The following is a 23493-nucleotide window of genomic DNA, read 5'->3' as shown; positions in this document are numbered from 1 at the left end:
AGTCTTGCCAAATCTTCAAAGGGAAACGTTGTGATGTTGTTGTTTGACAATCTAAGTTCTCTCAGTTGCATCAGATTTGTCAGTAAGTTGGATGGAATGGTTTGAATTTGGTTGTTGTACAGGTACAAGTATCTCAGTTGTGGTGTTGAGTTGAAAGTTCCAGCCTGAATATCGGTGATGTCATTATTGTTTAGATTAAGGTACTCCAAGTTTCCCAGCCCTGTGAACATGTCAGCTCTGAGGCTTGTTAACTTGTTGTTAAACAGGGCCAGCCATTCCAACTGTGGTGTTGGATTGAAAGTTCCAGCCTGAATATCACTGATGTTATTATTGTACAGCCGAAGCCTCTCCAAGTTTCCCAGCCCTGTGAACATGTCAGATCTGAGGGTTGTTAACTTGTTATTATACAGGTACAAGTTTCTCAGTTGTGGTGTTGGATTAAAAGTTCCAGCCTGAATATCACTGATCTCATTATTGCGCAGAAAAAAGGCCCCCCCAAGTTTCCCCAGCCCTGTGAACATGTCAGATCTAAGGGTTATTAATTTGTTGTTATACAGGGCCAACTTTTTCAGTTGTGGTGTATGATCAAAAGTTCCAGCCTGAATATCAGTAATGTCATTATAGCCCAGATGAAGGTACTCCAAGTTTCCCAGCCCTGTGAACATGTCAGACCTGAGGTGTGTTAACGTGTTGTTATACAGGTCCAACATTCTCAGCTGTGATGTTGGATTAAAAGTTCCAGCCTGAATATCAGTGATCTCATTACTGTATAGAGAAAGTCCCTGCAAGTTTCCCAGCCCCGTGAACATGCCAGATCTGAGGATTGTTAACTTGTTGTCATACAGGTACAAGTATATCAGCTGTGGTGTTGTATTGAAAGTTCCTGCCTGAATATCACTAGTACTTATGTCATTATTCTCTAGCGAAAGCCTCTCCAAGTTCCCCAGCCCTGTGAACATGTCAGATCTGAGGGTTGTTAACTTGTTATATTTCAAGTACAACAATCTCAGCTGTGGTGTTGGATTGAAAGTTCCAGCCTGAATATCACTGATGTCATTATTGTCCAGCCAAAGTTCCTCCAAGTTTCCCAGCCCTACAAACATGTCAGGTCTGAGGATTGTTAGACTGTTACCTGAAAGCCGTAATGTGGTCAAGTTTGACAGGTGATAGAATGCCTGGCCGTTGACAGTAGAAATGTGATTGTTAAGCTCTAAAGTCTCTAAGCTCCTATAACGTGAGAAATCAGACTGACTTAATATTGTGATTTGATTATGTCCCAACTCCAGCTCTGTGATGGTTGTCGGCAGGTCCTGAGGAACACTGGTGAGGCGCCGACCAATGCAGAAACAGCCTGAAGCTGTGCATCTGCAGGCTTCTGCAGTTCCCAACACCTTAAGGATGACCAGGAGGAACATCAGCACACCTGCTGGCTTCTTTTTCATCATGCAGGTTTTTTCCTGGTACGAGATGTAAGGTATGTCATATTGACGTGATACTGACAACATATACAATACAAGCAAATGATTTGCTCATGCAGTTTAATCCAGAAAAATGCTACAAAATGTACATTATGCATATAACAAAGAAACAAACCTCAAATATAACTAGCTACCTATTCTGTGGCCAAGCTTTGGCAACAACAAAAACCCATCCGTATCTCGGTGTTACACTGACAAGTACAAAATGTAGTCTGAAGTGGGGCACGCATGTTAACAACATCACTGCGAAGACCAAACAGACATTGGGAGTGATTATGGATAAGCGCAATCTGTGGTCATGTCCAACAAGGGTAAAATCACTTGCATACACCTTGCATACACGTCGCTTGTAAGACCGAACCTAAATATGTCGCAACAGTATGGGTTCCATATACAAAGAAAGACGAAACTGGAAAGGGTACAGAACCAAGCTGCAAGATTCTGCACAAACAACTATGAAAAGGGTGCTAGTGTAACGGAAATGAAAAGAAACCTACAGTGGGGGTCTCTGGAAGACAGCTGTAGAATGTTGAGACTGATGTACAAAATGATGTACAAAATGACTAATAAACTGGTGGACGTACCAACCACTAAGTATCTGACACCAGCCCAGAAAAGAACAAGAAACAGTCATGCCTTCAAATATCAGAGTTATCAACCAAGAATTGAGGTGTTCAGAAACTCGTAGTTCAGAAACTATTGTAGACTGGAACTCGTTGCCACCAAGCACAGTTGGGGCATCATCACTAGAAAGCTTTAAACAACTCCTGCAATTAAATGTGCAAAGATTGAGTGTAACAAGTCCTTCGGTGTGATATAAGCTAGCTGCCACCGCGCCGCGTGCCTGCGAAGCTGGTGTGTTACGCCGAAGGGCGGTTATACCGGCTATACAGATACAGAAGCTGGTGTGTTACGCTGAAGGGCAGTTATACCGGCTATACAGATACAGAAGCTGGTGTGTTACGAAGAAGGGCAGTTATACCGGATATACAGATACAAAAGCTGGTGTGTTACACCGAAGGGCAGTTATACCGGCTCTACAGATACAGAAGCTGGTGTGTTACGCCGAAGGGCGGTTATACCGGCTATACAGGTACAGAAGCTGGACGTGTGTTATGCCGAAGGGCGGTTATACCGGCTATACAGATACAGAAGCTGGTGTGTTACGCCAAAGGGCGGTTATACCGGCTATACAGATACAGATAAACTATACTGTGCATGTTTGATTTTACATCTTGCAAGAATATAACACTACTTCTTCTTCATTTGACGTGTGTACTGTCTTGTAGGATCAAACTCACCTCAATACTGATGTTGTGAAGATTGACACCTGTAAGCTATTCCCCAGCTGCAACTGTACACTTGGGATGTCAAACCTGGAACCTGAATGATAATTGAAACAATCATTTTAGCATCTATATACTTTTTTATTTAATTTTGGATATTCTATGGAAAAAGCTACAAGACTAACAAGTTAAGATTATTCATTCCGCCTTTAACAATTGTTTACTTAGTTGATGTACGAGGTTGATTGCTGGGACCAAACTTACCTAGATTATGATGCAGGGACAGCTGTCAGTCACAACCAAGACTTTCCCAATTATCTGCACAAACCCTGCAAGTAACAAGAAAAGTGTAATTGTTAGTTGTGACATTCTGTTTGGGATCAGTGAATAGCAACAGGGCAGTATTAAGTATAATGTACCAACATGATGCCTACTAAAAAGTCCAAAAGTACCTTGAAGTTCCAAGTTTGTCAAAAGTTTCCTTTGAAGACAGTCAGAACTTCAGACTTGTGGGATGTCTTCTCTACTTGGACCTGCTGAGCTTAAATGTTGTTCGTCTATTTTAGAACTGCGTCACAACCAGTCACAACCAGTCGTAACTAGAAAAGTCTGACTTGAACTTTGAACATGGCATGACACAGTACTCTTGACTGGACATTGACCAGGACAGTTAAATATTCATCAGCATACGTGCTCACTATCATGTGCACAGTATAAGTAGGTTACACAAACAATCATATAGCGGTATATGGCCGCATTACAAGTTGTCATGTACAACATGTACACTGTGACACACACATTCACACACACACAGCTGGTGTGTTATGCCGAAAGGCGGTTATACCGGCTATACAATGCAGATACAGATACAGAACACACACACACGCACAAACACACACACACACACACACACACACACACACACACACACACACACACACAAACACACACACACACACACACACACACACACACACACACACACACACACACACACATACAGTGTCACACACACACACACACACACACACACATACAGTGTCACACACACACACACAACACTGACAATACAAAGACTTCATAAACACCAAATACAAAACAATAGGTAACAAAACTTTTAATCATGTTTAGAAATATTTAGCTTTTGGATCTATGAGAAAGTAAAACAAAACACAAAATATTAATCATGACTTTTTACAATTTATCAGATTCTATTTTTTAAAGTCCTTCAAATCAATAAGCTTCTGAACAATGAATATGACAAACCAACAAAATGCGTTTAGAAATAGATCCTTCTGACTACAATATTATTTTCATCCAATCATGACTCTACAACAAATTACTAGGTTATCATTAGATGGCTATTCCTATCTCTTGCTATCATCATAAGCCTGTACATTAGATAAGAGTAAGAGTGTTTTGACTGTACTTGTATGTAACTATCACATGCATCACTGACTCTTGAAAATAACTGTGTGACATTCAGGCTGGATTTTTAGTCTTGTCTAATTGGCTTGTTTTATCTTAATTAAGGGCGGGAGTTTTGACAATTTTCAGGATCTGTTTAGGTCCTTCTGAGTGACTGGTAGTGGTGTGAAGCATCTTGTCCATAGTCAGGCTGGTTGTTTGTCTTGTCTTATTGGCTTTTTTATATTAAGGGTGGGAGTTTTGAAAATTTTCAGAATCTAATTTATGTTCTTCTGAGTGACTGTCTTACATTTATCTCTTTATGTATATATATAAAGGCTGTGCAAGCTGAGAGTGGTTTGAAATTCAGGCTGGTTGTTTGTCTAATTGGCCTTTTTTAATCTTATTAGGGTTGGAATTAAATCTATTGGTTTTTAGAATCTCTTTATGTCCTTCTGAGTGACTGGTAGTGATGTGAAGCATCCTGACCATTGTCAGGTTGATTCCTAGTGACTGCCAGAGGTTGGTAGGCGTGCTCGGGGATATTCTCATACCCAGTGGCACTGGCTGTGCGGGGAGGGGGGACTGGGGGAGGTTCATTGCTGTTCCTGTTGGGTGGTCCGAGGGCCTGCCCACTAGCGGATTGGCTTGGAACTGCACCTCTTGGAGGAGGCTGCACGTCTTCATAAGGCTGGAACTGTGAGGAAGCTGGCCGTGGGATAAGCTGGGGGTTGCTGGCATCCGAAGATAGACCAATAGGTTGGGGCTGAGTTCGCCCTGTCAGATCCTGCCCATTGGTTATCACTGTAGTTGTGGTGTTGGTGTTGTTAAAAACAACACTGAAGTCTGGGCGTTTGGAAAAATTGTTGTTCCTTTTGCACCAGATAGCAAGAATGATGCCACCGATAAACAGGGTACCGGCTATAGAACCACATATAGCACCAAGGAGGACAGGCAAGGAGAAACTGGGGGTAGGTCCATGGTAGTTGCTGGTTTCTGGTTTGTGGAGTGTCTGCATTACTGCAGTTGTGGATTTGTGTTCAATGTCAACGTACAGTGTTGCAAATTTTGAGGCAACAACATTTGCTGCAATACAGACGTACAAACCAACATCTGCTGCAGTAACGTCTGTTATAATAACAGTACCATTTATATGAACAGTCACTCTCCCATCTGACTCAACAGTAGCATGTTGCCCAGATGGGAGAATGACTGTGATGTCTGGTGTGGGGATTCCTGACGCTTCACAAACCAAACGAAACGTCTCTCCTTGTACCAATGGATCAATGTTGACTTTCTCAAACCTAAGAATACTTGGCTCTTCATAGGCCAGATCTACAGACAGGGTGGCAAATGCAGTACCAACAGGCCTGTCTGCAATACAGACATATAAACCAGCATCTGCTGCAGTGACATTGGTGATGGTGATGGTACTGTTCACATCTAAAGTAGCATTCAGTCCAGATGGGAGAATGACTGTGATGTCAGGTGTGGGGATTCCGGAAGCTTCACAGATCAAGAAGAGAGTCTCTCCCTCTAAAAAACTGTCAAACCTCACAATTGTTGGCTCTTTATAGATGACATCAATGGACAGTCTGGCAATAGCAGAGCCAGCTGGATTTACTGCAACACAGGTGTACAGGCCAGTATCCACTGCTGAAGCATTTCTTATGACAATGCTACCGGTCACATCAACAGTCACCCTTCCAACTGAATCAACAGTAGCGTTAAGTCCAGATGGGAGAATAACTGTGATGTCTGGTGTGGGGATTCCTGATGCTTCACAGAATAAATTGATACTTCCTTGCACCAAGGGGATGTTAACAATTGTTTGAAACTTTGCAATGGTCGGTGCTTCGCAGAGCAGATCTGTTGGATTGATATCTATCAATTTTTGTCCATAAAAGTTTTCAGGTTGGGAACAATTGAGTTGGTTTTCAAAAGGACGTGACCCGGTCATCTTCAATCTGAAGTCAACCATCCTACAGTCACACTGCCAGGGGTTGTTGTCAATGTCTACACGTGAGATGGAGGAAAGAACGTCATAGGCAATAGAGGGAAGGGTTGTCAGTTGGTTATTGTAAAGGTCAAGTTGATAAAGTCTTTGAAGTCTTGACAACTCATCAAAGGGAAATGTTGTGATGCTGTTGTCAGATAGACTGAGGTATCTCAGTTGCAGCAGATTTGTCAGCGAGTTGGATGGAATGGTTTGAATGTTGTTGTTGTACAGCCACAAGCCTCTCAGTTGTGGTGTTGAGTTGAAAGTTCCAGCCTGAATATAGCTGATGTCATTATAGTACAGATGAAGTTCCTGCAAGTTCCCCAGCCCTGTGAACATGTCATATCTAAGGTGTGTTAACTTGTTGTTATGCAGGTACAAGGTTCTCAGTTGTGGTGTTGAATTGAAAGTTCCAGCCTGAATATCAGTGATGTCATTATATTGCAGTTTAAGTACCTCCAAGTTCCCCAGCCCTACAAACATGTCAGGTCTGAGGATTGTTAGACTGTTACCTAAAAGCGATAATGTGGTCAAGTTTGACAGGTGATAGAATGCCTGGCTGATGATAGTAGAAATGTGATTCCATCTAAGTTCTAAAGTCTCCAAGCTCCCATAACGTGAGAAATCAGACTAACTTATGGTTGTGATTTGATTCCAATCCAAATTCAGCCGTGTAATGTTTGTCGGCAGGTCCTGAGGAACACTGGTGAGGCCCTGTCTCTGGCAGTCACATTCTGAAGCTGTGCAGCTGCAGTCAGCTTCTGCAGTTCCCAACACCTTAAGGATGACCAGGAGGAACATCAGCACACCTGCTGGCTTCTTTTTCATCATGCAGGTTTTTTTCCTGGTACAAGATGTAAGGTATGTCATATTGACGTGATACTGACAACATATACAATACAAGCAAATGATTTGCTCATGCAGTTTAATCCAGAAAAATGCTACAATATGTACATTATGCATATAACAAAGAAACAAACCTCAAATATAACTAGCTACCTATTCTGTGGTCAAGCTTTGGCAACAACAAAAACCCATCCGTATCTCGGTGTTACATTGACAAGTACAAAATGTAGTCTGAAGTGGGGCACGCATGTTAACAACATCACTGCGAAGACCAAACAGACATTGGGAGTGATTATGGATAAGCGCAATCTGTGGTCATGTCCAACAAGGGTAAAATCACTTGCATACACCTTGCATACACGTCGCTTGTAAGACCGAACCTAAATATGTCGCAACAGTATGGGTTCCATATACAAAGAAAGACGAAACTGGAAAGGGTACAGAACCAAGCTGCAAGATTCTGCACAAACAACTATGAAAAGGGTGCTAGTGTAACGGAAATGAAAAGAAACCTACAGTGGGGGTCTCTGGAAGACAGCTGTAGAATGTTGAGACTGATGTACAAAATGATGTACAAAATGACTAATAAACTGGTGGACGTACCAACCACTAAGTATCTGACACCAGCCCAGAAAAGAACAAGAAATAGTCATGCCTTCAAATATCAGAGTTATCAACCAAGAATTGAGGTGTTCAGAAACTCGTAGTTCAGAAACTATTGTAGACTGGAACTCGTTGCCACCAAGCACAGTTGGGGCATCATCACTAGAAAGCTTTAAACAACTCCTGCAATTAAATGTGCAAAGATTGAGTGTAACAAGTCGTTCGGTGTGATATAGCTAGCTGCCACCGCGCCGCGTGCCTGCGAAGCTGGTGTGTAACGCCGAAGGGCGGTTATACCGGCTATACAGATACAGAAGCTGGTGTGTTACGCTGAAGAGCAGTTATACCGGCTATACAGATACAGAAGCTGGTGTGTTACAAAGAAGGGCAGTTATACCGGATATACAGATACAGAAGCTGGTGTGTTACACTGAAGGGCAGTTATACCGGCTATACAGATACAGAAGCTGGTGTGTTATGCCGAAGGGCGGTTATACCGGCTATACAGGTACAGAAGCTGGACGTGTGTTACGCCGAAGGGCGGTTAAACCGGCTATACAGGTACAGAAGCTGGTGTGTTACGCCAAAGGGCGGTTATACCGGATATACAGATACAGAAGCTGGTGTGTTACACTGAAGGGCGGTTATACCGGCTATACAGGTACAGAAGCTGGTGTGTTACGCCGAAGGGCGGTTATACCGGCTATACAGATACAGAAGCTGGTGTGTTACGCCAAAGGGCGGTTATACCGGCTATACAGATACAGATAAACTATACTGTGCATGTTTGATTTTACATCTTGCAAGAATATAACACTACTTCTTCTTCATTTGACGTGTGTACTGTCTTGCAGGATCAAACTCACCTCAATACTGATGTTGTGAAGATTGACACCTGTAAGCTATTCCCCAGCCGCAACTGTACACTTGGGATGTCAAACCTGGAACCTGAATGATAATTGAAACAATCATTTTATTAGCATCATATACTTTTTTATTTAATTTTGGATATTCTATGGAAAAAGCTACAAGACTAAAAAGTTAAGATTATTCATTCCGCCTTTAACAATTGTTTACTTAGTTGATGTACGAGGTTGATTGCTGGGACCAAACTTACCTAGATTATGGTGCTGCAGAGAAGATAGACAGCTGTCAGTCACAACCAAGGCTTCACGATTATCTGCACAAACCCTGGAAGTAACAAGAAAAGTGTAATTGTTAGTTGTGACATTCTGTTTGGGATCAGTGAATAGCAACAGGGCAGTATTAAGTATAATGTACCAACATGATGCCTTCTAAAAAAGTCCAAAAGTACCTTGAAGTTCCAAGTTTGTCAAAAGTTTCTTTTGAAGACAGTCAGAACTTCAGACTTGTGGGATGTCTTCTCTCCTTGGACCTGCTGAGCTTAAATGTTGTTCGTCTATTTTAGAACTGCGTCACAACCAGTCATAACCAGTCGTAACTAGAAAAGCCTGATTTGAACTTTGAACATGGCATGACACAGTACTCTTGACTGGATATTGACCAGGACAGTTAAATATTCATCAGCATACGTGCTCACTATCATGTGCACAATATTAATAGGTTACACAAACAAACATATAGCGGTATATGGCCGCATTACAAGTTGTCATGTACAACATGTACACTGTGACACACACATTCACACACACACAGCTGGTGTGTTATGCCGAAAGGCGGTTATACCGGCTATACAATGCAGATACAGATACAGAACACACACACACACAAAGCACACACACAAACACACTCACACACACACACACACACACACACACACACACATACACAGTCACACACACACAAACATGTACATGCATACACTCACACAAACACATGCACAAACACACACACGCACAAACACACACACATACACACACAAACACACGCACACACAGACACACACACACACAGACACACACACACATACAGTGTCACACACACACACACACACACTCAAACACACACACACACACACACACACACACACACACACACACACACACACACACATACAGTGTCACAAACACACACACAACACTGACAATACAAAGACTTCATAAACACCACATACAAAACAATTATAACAAAACTTTTCATCATGTTTAGAAATACTTAGCTTTTGGATCTATGAGAAAGAAAAGCAAAACACAAAATATTAATCATGACTTTTTACAATTTATCAGATTCTATTTTTTAAAGTCCTTCAAATCATTTAAGCATTTACTATATAATAAGCTTCTGAACAATGAATATAACCAAACCAACAAAATGCTTTTAGAAATAGATCCTTCTGACTACAATATTATTTTCATCCAATCATGACTCTACAACAAATTATTATCATTAGATGGCTATTCCTATCTCTTGCTATCACCATAAGCCTGTACATTAGCTAAGAGTAAGAGTGTTTTGACTGTACTTGTATGTAACTATCACATGCATCACCGACTCTTAAACATAACTGTGTGACATTCAGGCTGGATTTTTAGTCTTGTCTAATTGGCTTGTTTTATCTTAATTAAGGGTGGGAGTTTTGAAATTTTCAGAATCTAATTTATGTTCTTCTGGGTGACTGTCTTACATTTATCTCTTTATGTATATATATAAAGGCTGTGCAAGCTGAGAGTGGTTTGAAATTCAGGCTGGTTGTTTGTCTAATTGGCCTTTTTTAATCTTATTAGGGTGGGAATTAAATCTTTTGGTTTTTAGAATCTCTTTATGTCCTTCTTAGTGACTGGTAGTGATGTGAAGCATCCTGACCATTGTCAGGCTGATTCCTAGTGACTGCCAGAGGTTGGTAGGCGTGCTCAGGGATATTCTCATACCCAGTAGCACTGGCTGTGCGGGGAGGGGGGACCGGGGGAGGTTCATTGTTGCTCCTGTTGGGTGGTCGGAGGGCCTGCCCTCTAGCGGTCTGGCTTGGAAATGCACCTTTTGGAGGAGGCTGCACGTCTGCGTAAGGTTCGAACTGGGAGGAGGCTGGCCGAGTTGGTTGGGGCTGAGTTTGCCCTGTCAGATTGTGCCCATTGGTGATCACAGTAGTCGTGGTGTTGGTGTTGTTAAAAACAACACTGAAGTCTGGGCGTTTGGGAGGACCCTGGCTGTTGTTTCTTTTGCACCAGATAGCGAGAATAATGGCAACAATGAGTAGGGTACCGGCTATAGAACCACAGACAGCACCAAGAAGGACTGCCAGGGAGAAACTGGGGGCAGGTTCAGGCTGTTTTAGAGGTGATGAAACAATAGAAACAGGTGGAGAGGTTATAGCAGAGTCCTGGTCAGTGGTGCTGTACAGGTCTGGGCTGCTTGTAGCCACAGTGATTGGTGGAGGTGAAGAGGGAACAGAAACAGGTGGAGAGAAGGAGGGTGTAGCAGAGTCAAGGTCAGTGAGGCTTTCTGGGCTGTTTACAGTTGTAGTAAGAGGGGATGTCACTGATGGTGTTAAAACCGTTGTGGGGACTGTTTGTATGACCAGGGTGGCAAAAGTGGAGCCAACAGGACTTGTTGCAACACAGACATACAGGCCAGCATCTGCTGCAGTAGTAATATTGGCTATGGCGATGTCACCATTCATTTTCCCCCTAGACTCAGCAGTAGCATTCAGTCCAGATGGGAGAATGACTGTGATGTCTGGTGTGGGGATTCCTGTAGCTTCACAAACCAAATGAAACGTCTCTCCTTGTACCAATGGATCACTGTTAAATTTCTCAAACCAAAGAATACTTGGCTCTTCATAGGATAGATCTACAGACAGTGTGGCAAATTTGGAACCAACAGGACTTTCTGCAATACAGACGTATAAACCAGCATCTGCTGCAGTGACATTGGTGATTGTGATGGTGTCATTCACATCTAAAGCTGCATTGTGTCCAGATGGGAAAATGATTCTTATCTCTGGTGTTGGAATTCCTAAAGCTTCGCAGATCAAGAAGAGAGTCTCTCCCTCTACCAAAGTGTTCACAAAACTGTCAAACCTCACAATTGTTGGCTCTTCATAGATGACATCAATGGATAGTCTGTCAAATGTGGACCCAACAGGACTTGCTGCAACACAAGTGTACAGGCCAACATCTGCTGATGTGGCATCTCTTATGACAATGTTACCATTCACATCCACAGTCACCCTCCCAACCGATAGAACAGTAACGTTCAGTCCAGAAGGGAGAGTGACTGTGATATCTGGTGTGGGGATTCCTGACGCTTCACAGGCTAAGTGTATAGACTTTCCTTGTACCAAGGGGATGTTTACAATTGTTTGAAACCTTGCAATTGCTGGCTCTTTGCAAATCAGATCTTCATGGTTAATATCTATAAGCGTTTGCCCAAGGAAGTTGTCAGGATGGGAGCAATTTACCTGGTTTTCAAAAGGACGTGACCCATTCATTTTTAGCCTAAAGTCTACCATCCTACAGTCACACTGCCAGGGGTTGTTGTCAATGTTTACATCAGTGATGGAAGCCAGTATGTCATAGGCCGTGGAGGGAAGAGTTGTCATTTGGTTATTGTGAAGGTAAAGATCAGAAAGTCTTTGAAGTCTTGACAACTCTTCAGAGGGAAATGTTGTGATGTTATTGTCAGACAGTTTCAGGACCCTCAGTTGTGAATCAAAAGTTCCAATCTGAATGTCATCAATCTCGTTATGATCTAGCTGAAGGTCATCCAAGTTTACAAGCCCTGTGAACATGCCAGCTCTAAGGGTTGTTAACTTGTTGCCCTGCAGTCGTAAGTAGTACCTCAGTTGTTGCATAGAATTGAAAGTTCCAGCCTGAATATCAGTGATGTCATTATTGCGCAGCGAAAGGCCCCTCAAGTTTCCCAGCCCTGTGAACATGTCAGGTCTGAGGTGTGTTAACTTGTTGCCACCCAGGGACAAGGTTCTCAGCTGTGGTGTCGGACTGAAAGTTCCAGCCTGAATATCACTGATATCATTACCGTGTAACTGAAGTTCCTCCAAGTTTCCCAGCCCTGTGACCATGTCAGCTCTGAGGATTGTTAGCCGGTTCCCATGAAGCAATAATCTAGTCAACTTTGACAAGTGATAGAATGCCTGGCTATTGATGATAGAAATGTGATTGTTATCAAGTTCTAAATCTTCTAAGCTCCTATAGCGTGAGAAATCAGACTGACTTATAGTTGTGATTCTATTACTTCCCAAATTCAGCTCATGATCATATCCCAAATCCAGCTCCGTGATGTTTGTCGGCAGGTCCTGTGGGACACTGGTGAGACCCTGACCGTGGCACGCACAGGCTGAAGCTGTGCAGCTGCAGTCAGCTTCTGCTGTTCCCAACACCTTAAGGATGACCAGGAGCAACATCAGCACACCTGCTGGCTTCTTTTTCATCATGCACGTTTTTCCTGGTACGAGATGTAAGGCATGTCATATTGACATGATATTGACCACTAATCTTATAACTTTATTGCACGACAATTGCACATGGTACAATGTATGGATACAGATACTATACTGTGCATGTTTGACTTGAAAGTCATAAAGAACATAACACTTCATTTGACTGTGTACTTTGACAAGTCTTGTAGGATCAAACTCACCTCGATACAGCTGTTGTGATGATTGACACTCGAGGATCATGTGAACAATCCCCAGCCTCAAGGAACTCCTGACCTGGAGAAGAAGATCGACTACCTGGAAAACCAGAGCAGGAGAAACAACATCGTGATTGACGGAGTAGCAGATGACAGCAAGGAAACATGGGCCGAAACAGAAGTCAAAGTACGTAACATCTTGACAAAACATCTACAACTGGACTCGAAAACTATTGAAATCGAGAGAGCCCACAGGAATGGTCCCTTCAAGAAAGAAGCTTCTCGCCCAAGGCAAATAGTTGCCAAGCTACTACGCTATAAGGACAAGCAAGTGATACTGAGCAGAGCAAGAACCAACCTCAAAAACACGCCCATCTTCGTCAATGAAGATTACTCAGAACTAGTGCGCAAAAGACGGGCCGAGCTGCTACCCGAAATGAAGGCGGCTAGGCTACGGGGGGACTACGCTGTAATCAGTTTTGACAGACTGATCATCAAAAAGAAAACGAATCAGGAAGTGTCTTAATTAAATCTATGTGTCATTTACGTAATGTTATTGTCTTTATTGTTCTAAGCTATAAATAATGACAACGTCAAATACTTCTGGGTCTACCAAACAAGGAACTCAAACTGCATTTTCATCATTAGAAAATGACAATCTGATTTTTGACCCTTTTTTTCTGAATGACGAAAACGACAATAGCACGCATTATACAGACGATTGGGACCCTGACGTAAACTTCTTAAGAAGCTTAGCAAACACTTCATGTCAGTACTATACAGAAAATTCATTTAATACTTTGTGCAACACGCTAACCAAGAGTGCATTTTCAATTCTACATTTAAATATTAGAAGCCTACCACGTCATCATGACCACTTCGTACATTACCTGTCCACCCTCCACCATGAATTTACAATTATTGGTCTCACCGAGACATGGCTGCAAGACACTACCGCATACTTGTACGATGTACCAAACTACACTTCATTACACAAATGTAGATCAGCTCGAATGGGTGGGGGGGTGTCAATACTGATACATGAGAGCCAAAAATTTATTGAGAGAAATGACCTTACAGTACAAGTTGAAAAAGAAGTTGAATCAATATTTATAGAACTCCCACCGTCACCATTAACAAAACAAAAAGGCGTTATAATAGGCTGCATATACCGGCCTCCAAACTCGGATATAAAACTTTATAACTTACCTTACACCAATCTTAGATGCTATTGATAAAGAAGGAAAACTGTTACCTAGTTGGTGATTTTAATCTTGATCTTTTAAAAACGAAAGTCATTCATTAACTTCAGACTTCCTAAATAGTCTGTACTCGGTAAGCTTCTATCCAACTATCACCAAACCCTCAAGAATAACAGATAAAACAGCAACACTAATAGACAATATTATGACTAACTCCTTATCTAATACACACACATCGGGTCTACTTGTCACGGACTTATCTGATCACCTTCCAATATTTTACATTATAAATTTTGAACACAACAGAGATGTAAACAAAGAAAATGAAAAACGCAAATGCAGAAAATTTACCAGGAGTAATATCGAGAGATTTAAACAGGCATTATCAGATGAAACCTGGGACAGTGTGTATTGTACAGATACAAATGTTGCCTACACAAGTTTCCTAAAAATCTTTTCTTCACATTTCGACAAATGTTTTCCACTTACGGCAATCTCAACAAAGCGTCACCTTGGCATCGACAAACCTTGGTTTACAACAGGGCTGCGTAAGTCATCTATTAGGAAAAATAGGCTATATAAGAAATATGTAAGGAATCCTACACCATTAATATTACAAAGATATAAAACGTACAGAAACAAATTCAATCGTCTGATTCGTATGTCAAAGAGAAAATATTACCAAGACCAATTCACGGCGGCATCAAATAATATAAGAAAGACTTGGAAAGTAATTAATGAAATTCTCAACCGGAAAAAGGAACAAATAATCTTCCTACCAAATTCCATGAACAAAATTACAGAGATATCTGATCCTAAAGATATAGTGGAAAAACTTAATGATTTCTTTGTCAACATTGGCCCGTCCTTAGCGAAAGAAATCGATATAACTGACCATTCACCCTTATCATATCTCCAAGACTCTAGATCCTATCCTCCTGTAAGTTCTTTTGAGGCTCCTACATCGACAGAAATTTACGACATAATCACCAATTTACAAAATGCAACGCCAGGACAAGATGAAATCAGTGCCAGTCTTTTAAAACAGATCGCTACAGAAATTTTAAATCCAGTAACACATGTATTCAAGACTTCTTTGGAAAGTGGTAAGGTTCCCTCTGAGTTAAAGTCGGCAAAGGTTATTCCATTACATAAAGCAGGGGATCCGTGCGTATTCACTAACTATCGCCCAATATCACTATTACCAGTCTTCTCAAAAATCCTAGAAAAAATCGTATATAAACGGATAGTGAGCCACATGGAAACTAATAATATCTTATACACCCACCAGTATGGATTTAGAAAAAAACACTCAACATATATGGCACTCTTGCAGCTCATCAACAAAATCACCGCAGCCCTTGAAAAGAATGAATACACCATTGGTATATTCCTTGACCTATCTAAGGCATTTGATACGGTAGATCATAACATACTTCATGAAAAACTTTTAAATTATGGATTTGATGGGTCCGTCCTGTGTTGGCTGAAAGATTATTTAAGTAACAGAAAACAATTCGTCTCTAAATGGAAACATCAATTCTTCTCAGAAACCCTTAACTTGTGGAGTTCCGCAAGGCTCCATATTAGGCCCCCTTTTATTCTTAATATATGTTAATGACTTAGCATTAGTATCAGATAAATTTTTTACTTTGTTGTTCGCAGATGATACAAACTTATTTATGTCACACAGTAATTTTGATACTCTATTGACAACGGTAAATGCAGAATTAGAAAAGGTCAGTCAATGGTTCAAGGCGAATAAGTTATCCCTTAATATAAAGAAGACAAGTTTTATTATTTTTCTGGACCAAAAAAGAAGTATGATAAAGAAAAAGCCCACATATATATAAATAATAAACGTATCAATCAAGTAAACCACACTCGCTTTTTAGGAATACTTATAGATGAAAAACTTAATTGGAAGATACATATAGATTTGATTTGCAATAAGATTCATAAGAACATAGGCATCATTAGAAATATAAAGACCCTCCTCCCACGAAGAATATTTATAACATTATACTACAGTCTAATATATCCGTATCTATCATACTGCAATTTCATTTGGGCGAGCACTTACACAACTTCAATTAAACCACTCTATCAACTACAAAAACACTTTGTTAGAATTGCAGCTAATACACACTTCACAGCACACTCAGCACCTCTGTTTCGTGAACTAAAAATCATAAATGTATATGACTTAAACAAATTACAAATAGCCTATTTTTGTTCATAAAATCGTTCATAATACCAATAGTTTACCAGATCAATTCAACACTTTTTTTACATTCAACTCAGACATTCACCAGCACAATACGAGACAACATAACCATTTAAGGCCGATCAAGACTAAATCTACACAAAAACAATTCTCAATAGCGTATAGAGGCCCCATCGTCTGGAATAAGTTAAGCCAACTGTTACAAAACTGCCAGTCAACTCCTGTATTTAAAAAACTTCTTAAAAACTTTTTCCTACAAAATCCCAGTACATCCACAATCTGATTTGTTTGTTTTCCTTGTTATTGTGAATACTTTGTTTTAATCGTTAATTCTTATGTTAATTATTTAATCAGTTTAATCTGTAACATCTACCTGAATTACAGGTATAAGACTTTTGTTTAATTTCGTTTTAGTTAGTTTATACACCTCAGTTATTATTTCTGTGTCTTGATTTTGTTTAATTAATCATTGTTTAATTATTTCATTGTTTAATTTTGATGTTTAATTCAAATATGTTTTGTCATAAGTTATCTTTGCTTGGGGTAGGCCTCTAGAAAAACCACCCAGGTTTCTGGCCTACCCCGCACATTCTTTGATTATTATTATTTGATTGTGTAATTGTTTTTAATATACGTGCAAATGGTAAATAAACAAATAAATAAACAAATAAAAGCTATTCACCAGCCAGAACTGTACACTTGGGATGTCAAACCTGGAACCTGAATGATAATTGAAACAATCATTTTATTAGCATCTATATACTTTTTTATTTAATTTTGGATATTCTATGGAAAAAGCTACAAGAGTAAAAAGTTATATAAGATTATTCATTCCGCCTTTTAACAATTGTTTACTAGTTGATGTACGAGGTTGATCGCTGGGACCAAACTTACCTAGATTATGGTGCTGCAGAGAAGATGGACAGCTGTCAGTTACAACCAAGGCTTTCCCAATTGTCTGCACAAACCCTGGAAGTAACAAAAAAGTGTTATTGTTAGTTTGACATTCCATTTTGGGATCAGTGAATAGCAACAGGGCAGTATTAAGTATAATGTACCAACATGATGCATACTAAAAAAGTCCAAAAGTACCTTGAAGTTTGTGCCAAGTTCCTTTGAAGACAGAACTTCAGACTTGTGGGGCGTCTTCTCTCCTTGGCCCTGCTGAGCTCAAATGTTGTTCCTCTACTTTAGAGCTGCGTCACGAGTTGTTGTAACTCAAATAGTCTAACCTGTACTTTGACTTGGTGTGAGTCATATGACAATCAGTTACCTTGACTGGACATTGAACAGGATTGTAAAATATTAAATATTCATCAGAATATGTGCTGACTATCATGTGCAGTATTTGTTCTTTACACAAATATGCATGCATATAGGGCATTATAAGTTACACAGTCACCCACCCACTCATTTACACACATGCAGAGACACATTCACACACACAGACTCCTTCACAAACACACAGACACTCAAAACACACACACACACACACACACACACAAACACAGACACACACACACACACACACACACACACACACACACACACACACACACACACACACGACACACAACACACACACACACACACACACACACACACACACACACACACACACACACACACACACACACAAACAACACACACACACACACAAACACACACACACACACACATACACACACAAACACACATCTACACAGACACACAAACACACACGAAAACCTGTTAATGTGAGTAAAACACTGAATTTAGTTAATTAATAAAGCATCCCTAAATGACACAAAGTTAATCATATAAAGACTAATTAATGATACATCAACTTCATAAACACCACAAAAAGCTAATTACATACACACGTACATTAGTACATGCTTGACTGTGTACTTGTGTACTTGTAGAAAATAACGGTGAAATAAAGTCAGCTACTTAAATTTTGTAAAATTAATCTATATATTAACTGATGTAAGTTACTGCAAACTATCAGAACTACTGTCACAGTGGCTACATGTACAAATGTATGACAGTAACCAAGACAAGTTTCATGTACTCGTCAACTGACAAAGAATTGAAGTATTGTGCTCGCTCATAGTACATTAAGAAGGTAGTCTGACCTAATCCAGATTATAATAAAAGTAGGACAATAATGTCTAGCCAAGTTCTGACTGGTAGTGTAAGATATTGGCTGCCAGTTACAATCATGACTAAGTCTTGTACAGGTCTATATGGTATATTATAGATTCTGCTTCTCACTTTTTCTTAGACTGACAAAATTGACATCACAATTACAAGACATATTTCTAGATACACTTACCATCAATTGGAAGCTAATTCAGCTGTGAGGATTGAACATTTTACATGTCATCTTGGTAATATACATATTATGCACATGCATCTACAATATTTGCACACTTTGATAAAACTTTGACAGGGCTGATCAGATATAGTTGACATTTTGGCAAGGTTAGTTTTCCAATAAGTGAATGTTGCAAATAATATTGTCTTAATGTAATTCAGGTACAATTCATACAATGTAATCTGGATCATTCTGCACAGTTTGATAATGCTACTTTGAAAACCAGTACACTCAGAAAATGTTTGAATCTAGATCTGTTAAAAACATTCAATATTTGCCCAGTATCTGTCCCTTACATTAGTTCAAGCTGCTAGACAGTGGGATATTTCTGTGGTTTTCAAGTTACAATCATTATAATTATTATAATAATTATACATGTAGGTATATGTACATGCATCTACAATTTACACACTTTGGTGTGATATTTCTGTGGTTATGGAGAACAGTTAATTCAACATTTAGAACTTTATTCACTGCTGGACAGTTCACAGTAAGGAGCACGTCCTTATTGCTGTGCTCTGGGCTGAGAAAATGGATTTTTAAGGACATCAAATGTAGGGACCAAGTATTTAGTCTCAAGATTAGCTATGTCACATGCTGATTTCATGATATTCAGGCTGGTTGTTGCTTCCATGTACATATGCAGATATTGTTTTGCATGTGATTTGTGCTTGTTTATGTATGTTTGTACAGTTGAGTGTCAGCATGTGTGTGTGGGGAACTCCCTAACAACAGACCACAAAATGTTAGGCACTGGAAGTTGGTTTGGAGTCTGTGCTGCAGGTTTGAGTCTACCTAAAATTTTAAGGGACCTTGTATACTTCTATCCGATCATAATGAAAGAAAAGGCCCTCTTATATGAAGTCATACAACTGACATTGATTCATGTATACATGTACATGCATCAGATTCTGGGTTAAACTTTGTTGTATCTACCAAATCTTGTGTCTTCCTTTTTACCATCATTTTTAACAAATTATGTGCAAAATGCTAAAAAAATCCAGTAGCATGTCTCATGAAAAGTTAAATGCTAAGCTTTTGATATGCGCATCTGGGTCTAGAGTTCTCAGTGCAAGGTTTCCTTTTAAGGACTACATCTTCTCTGTTTCACCATGCTCACTACATGTATTTTACTGTACACACGCTGTACCTGGTGTTGTCAAAAACAACAATTTGGTGTTTGGGAGGAGTATTGTTGTTCCTTTTGCACTGCCTGACTGTGAAAATGATGCCACCTAGCCTCCGCATAGCAAGCCAAAAACTGGGGGTTTGGGGGTCTTCAGGGTCTTTGGGAGCTTTTACGTGCTATTTTCTGATTGCATATAGACAACATAGCCGGCCTGGTTGAACTGGGCTAATCAGAAAACAGCCTATAAGCCCCCAGTTCTATAAGCCTAGCTACGGAGGCTAGATGCCACTGATGATGAGGACAGCACCAGCTACTGAACCAAAAACAGCACCAAGAAGTGAAGACCAAGTAGGGACAAAGTGAGCGCAGGGTCGGTTTGTTTTCAAGGTGAAAAGACACCAGAAACAGGTGAAGATGTTATAGAAGAGTTCTGGACAGTACTGGGTTCTGGGATCTCCGTAGCTACTGTGGTAGGTGGAGGGGAAGTAACTGGGGACATCAAACCAGTTGTTGGATCTTCACAAATCAGATCTTCAGGACTGACATGTTTAAGCTCTAGCCCATGGAGGTTGTCAGGTTGGGAACAAGTGATCTGGTTTTCAAATGGATAAGACCCGTTCATTTTCAACCTAAAGCCCACCATCCTACAGTCACACTGCCAGGGGTTGTTGCCAATGATTACAGTAGAGATGGATGAAAGTATGTCATAGGCAATAGAGGGAAGGGTTGTCAGTTGGTTATTGTAAAGGTCAAGTTGATAAAGTCTTTGAAGTCTTGACAACTCATCAAAGGGAAATGTTGTGATGCTGTTGTCAGACAGTTTCAGGAACCTCAGTTGCATCAGACTTGTCAGCGAGTTGGATGGAATGGTTTGAATTTGGGTGTTGTACAGGAACAAGTAACTCAGTTGTGGTGTTGAGTTAAAAGTTCCAGCCTGAATATCACTGATCTCATTATTGCCTAGCGAAAGGGCCCCCAAGTTTCCCAGCCCTGTGAACATGCCAGATCTAAGGGTTATTAATTTGTTGTTATGCAGGGCCAAGTACCTCAGTTGTGGTGTATGATCAAAAGTTCCAGCCTGAATATCAGTAATGTCATTATCATATAGATAAAGGTACTCCAAGTTTCCCAGCCCTGATAACATGTCAGATCTGAGGGTTGGTAACTTGTTATAACGAAGGTGTAACTTTCTCAGTTGTGGTGTTGAATTGAAGGTTCCAGCCTGAATATCAGTGATCTTATTATTGTCTAAATCAAGTGGCACTAAGTTTCCCAGCCCTGTGAACATGTCAGATCTAAGGTGTGTTAACTTGTTATAACCCAGGTTCAACTTTCTCAGTTGTGGTGTTGAGTTAAAAAGTTCCATCCTGAATATCAGTAATGTCATTATCATATAGATAAAGGTACTTCAAGTTTCCCAGCCCTGTGAACATGCCAGATCTGAGGTGTGTTAACGTGTTGTTAGACAGGTGCAAACTTTCTCAGTTGTGGTGTATGATCAAAAGTTCCAGCCTGAATATCAGTAATGTCATTATCATATAGATGAAGGTTGTCAAGTTTCCCAGCCCTGTTAACATGTCAGATCTGAGGGTGTTAACTTGTTATTATACAGGTGCAAGCTTCTCAGTTGTGGTGTTGAATTGAAAGTTCCAGCCTGAATATCACTGATGTCATTACCGCGCAGATAAAGTTCCTCCAAGTTTCCAGCCCTACAAACATGTCAGGTCTGAGGATTGTTAGACTGTTACCTGAAAGCGATAATGTGGTCAAGTTTGACAGGTGATAGAATGCCTGGCTGTTGATGGTAGAAATGTTATTGAAACCAAGCCATAAAGTCTCTAAGCTCCTATAACGTGAGAAATCAGACTGACTTAACGTTGTGATTTGATTCCCTCCCAAATCCAGCCATGTGATGGTTGTCGGCAGGTCCTGAGGAACACTGGTGAGGCCCTGATATCTGCAGTTACAGACTGAAATGAACCAAGCTGTGCAGCTGCAATCAGCTTCTGCTGTTCCCAACACCTTAAGGATGACCAGGAGGAACATCAGCACACCTGCTGGCTTACCCATCATGCAGTACCTGTCGTGGTGCAGGATTAAGATACTAAAATAAATGTAATGTTTCGTGATTACTTTTTATTGATTACATTTTACACTTCTAGTTGACGTATCACTTCTTCATACAACCATGTTAGTAGGATCAAACTCACCTCGATACTGATGCTGTGAAGACTGACACCCGTCAACTATTGGGTTAGAGACTCGTCAGCTGGGTTGTCAAACCTGGAAACAGTCCATTGTAAAGAATTGACATTAATATTTGTTTGAGTGCATGACTTTGAATACTCAATGAATAAACTTTACATACAAGAATCTTAATTACTGTTCCTATTTAATAGTACTTCTTTTAAAATTGTTTAGAAATTGCTACAGAAACATACCTAGATTATAGTGATGCAGAGAAGATTCACAGCTGGCAGCCACAACCGGGGTTCCAAATTATCTGCACAAAAACTGTAACGACAAAGTGGTGCAGGTTATTGTTACAGTAGTTTAGTCGCCCTGTTTGGAATCAGGGAATAGCATCAGTGCAAAAAAGTTACATAATGTTCCTCTGCTGACTACTTAAAATAAAGTCCAAGTACCTTCCTGGTTTGTGCCAAGTTCTTTTGAAGACAGAACTTCAGACTTGTGGGGCGTCTTCTCTCCTTGGCCCTGCTGAGCTCAAATGTTGTTCCTCTACTTTAGAGCTGCGTCACGAGTTGTTGTAACTCAAATAGTCTACCCTGTACTTTGACTTGGTGTGAGTCATATGACAATCAGTTACCTTGACTGGACATTGAACAGGATGGTAAATATAAAATATTCATCAGGATATGTGCTGACTATCATGTGAAGTATTTGTTCTTTACACAAATATGCATGGATATAGGACATTATAAGTTACACAGTCACCCACCCACTCATTTACACACATGCAGAGACACATTCACACACACACACAGACTCCTTCACACACACACAGACACAAACACACACATACACACACACACCACGTGCACACACACACACACACACCCACACACACACACACACACACACACACACTCACACACACAACACACACACACATATACACACACACACACACACAAACAAAACACACACACACACACACTACACACACAACAACACACACACACACACACACACGTGCACACACACACACACACACACACACACACACACACACACAAAAACAGACACACACACAAACACACACACACACACACACACACACACCACACACACACATACATACACACAAACACAAACACTCACACAAACACTCACACAGACACACTCACACAAACACACACACACAC

The 23493-nt window shown here is 40.4% G+C and overlaps 2 protein-coding genes, 1 long non-coding RNA gene and 1 pseudogene across 3 annotated transcripts; all 4 read right to left on the bottom strand.

Annotated features, from left to right (window-relative positions):
* Nucleotides 1–8: 8 nt before the first annotated feature.
* LOC109481604 (leucine-rich repeat-containing protein 15-like) lies at nucleotides 9–1450 on the bottom strand (the record flags this gene model as incomplete). The annotated part of the gene is made up of 1 exon (XM_019784189.1): nucleotides 9–1450. A coding segment is annotated over exon 1 (1437 nt), but the record flags the coding sequence as incomplete, so codon positions are not given.
* A 1328-nt stretch (nucleotides 1451–2778) lies between these two features.
* LOC109481608 lies at nucleotides 2779–3352 on the bottom strand. The gene is made up of 3 exons (XR_002140916.1): nucleotides 3217–3352; nucleotides 3029–3093; nucleotides 2779–2861 (listed from the first exon to the last, which is right to left on the bottom strand). It is a non-coding gene; the product is annotated as an uncharacterized LOC109481608 (long non-coding RNA).
* Nucleotides 3353–3866: 514 nt separating this feature from the next.
* Nucleotides 3867–13039, bottom strand: LOC109481603 (annotated as a pseudogene).
* Nucleotides 13040–20176: 7137 nt separating this feature from the next.
* On the bottom strand, nucleotides 20177–23169 carry LOC109481605 (leucine-rich repeat-containing protein 15-like). The gene is given in 7 exon segments (XM_019784190.1): nucleotides 20177–21464; nucleotides 21466–21698; nucleotides 21701–21814; nucleotides 21817–22187; nucleotides 22318–22390; nucleotides 22549–22621; nucleotides 22753–23169. Coding segments are annotated over 4 exon segments (1686 nt in total). The 5' UTR covers nucleotides 22181–22187; nucleotides 22318–22390; nucleotides 22549–22621; nucleotides 22753–23169; the 3' UTR covers nucleotides 20177–20489.
* Between the last annotated feature and the right edge of the window lie 324 nt (nucleotides 23170–23493).

The sequence above is a fragment of the Branchiostoma belcheri genome, unplaced genomic scaffold (assembly GCF_001625305.1).
Source record: "Branchiostoma belcheri isolate BF01 breed outbred unplaced genomic scaffold, Haploidv18h27 scaffold569, whole genome shotgun sequence".
NCBI lineage: Eukaryota > Metazoa > Chordata > Leptocardii > Amphioxiformes > Branchiostomatidae > Branchiostoma > Branchiostoma belcheri.
The sequence above is the reverse complement of the archived record's forward strand: the minus strand, read 5'-3'. Positions and strand labels throughout refer to the sequence as shown.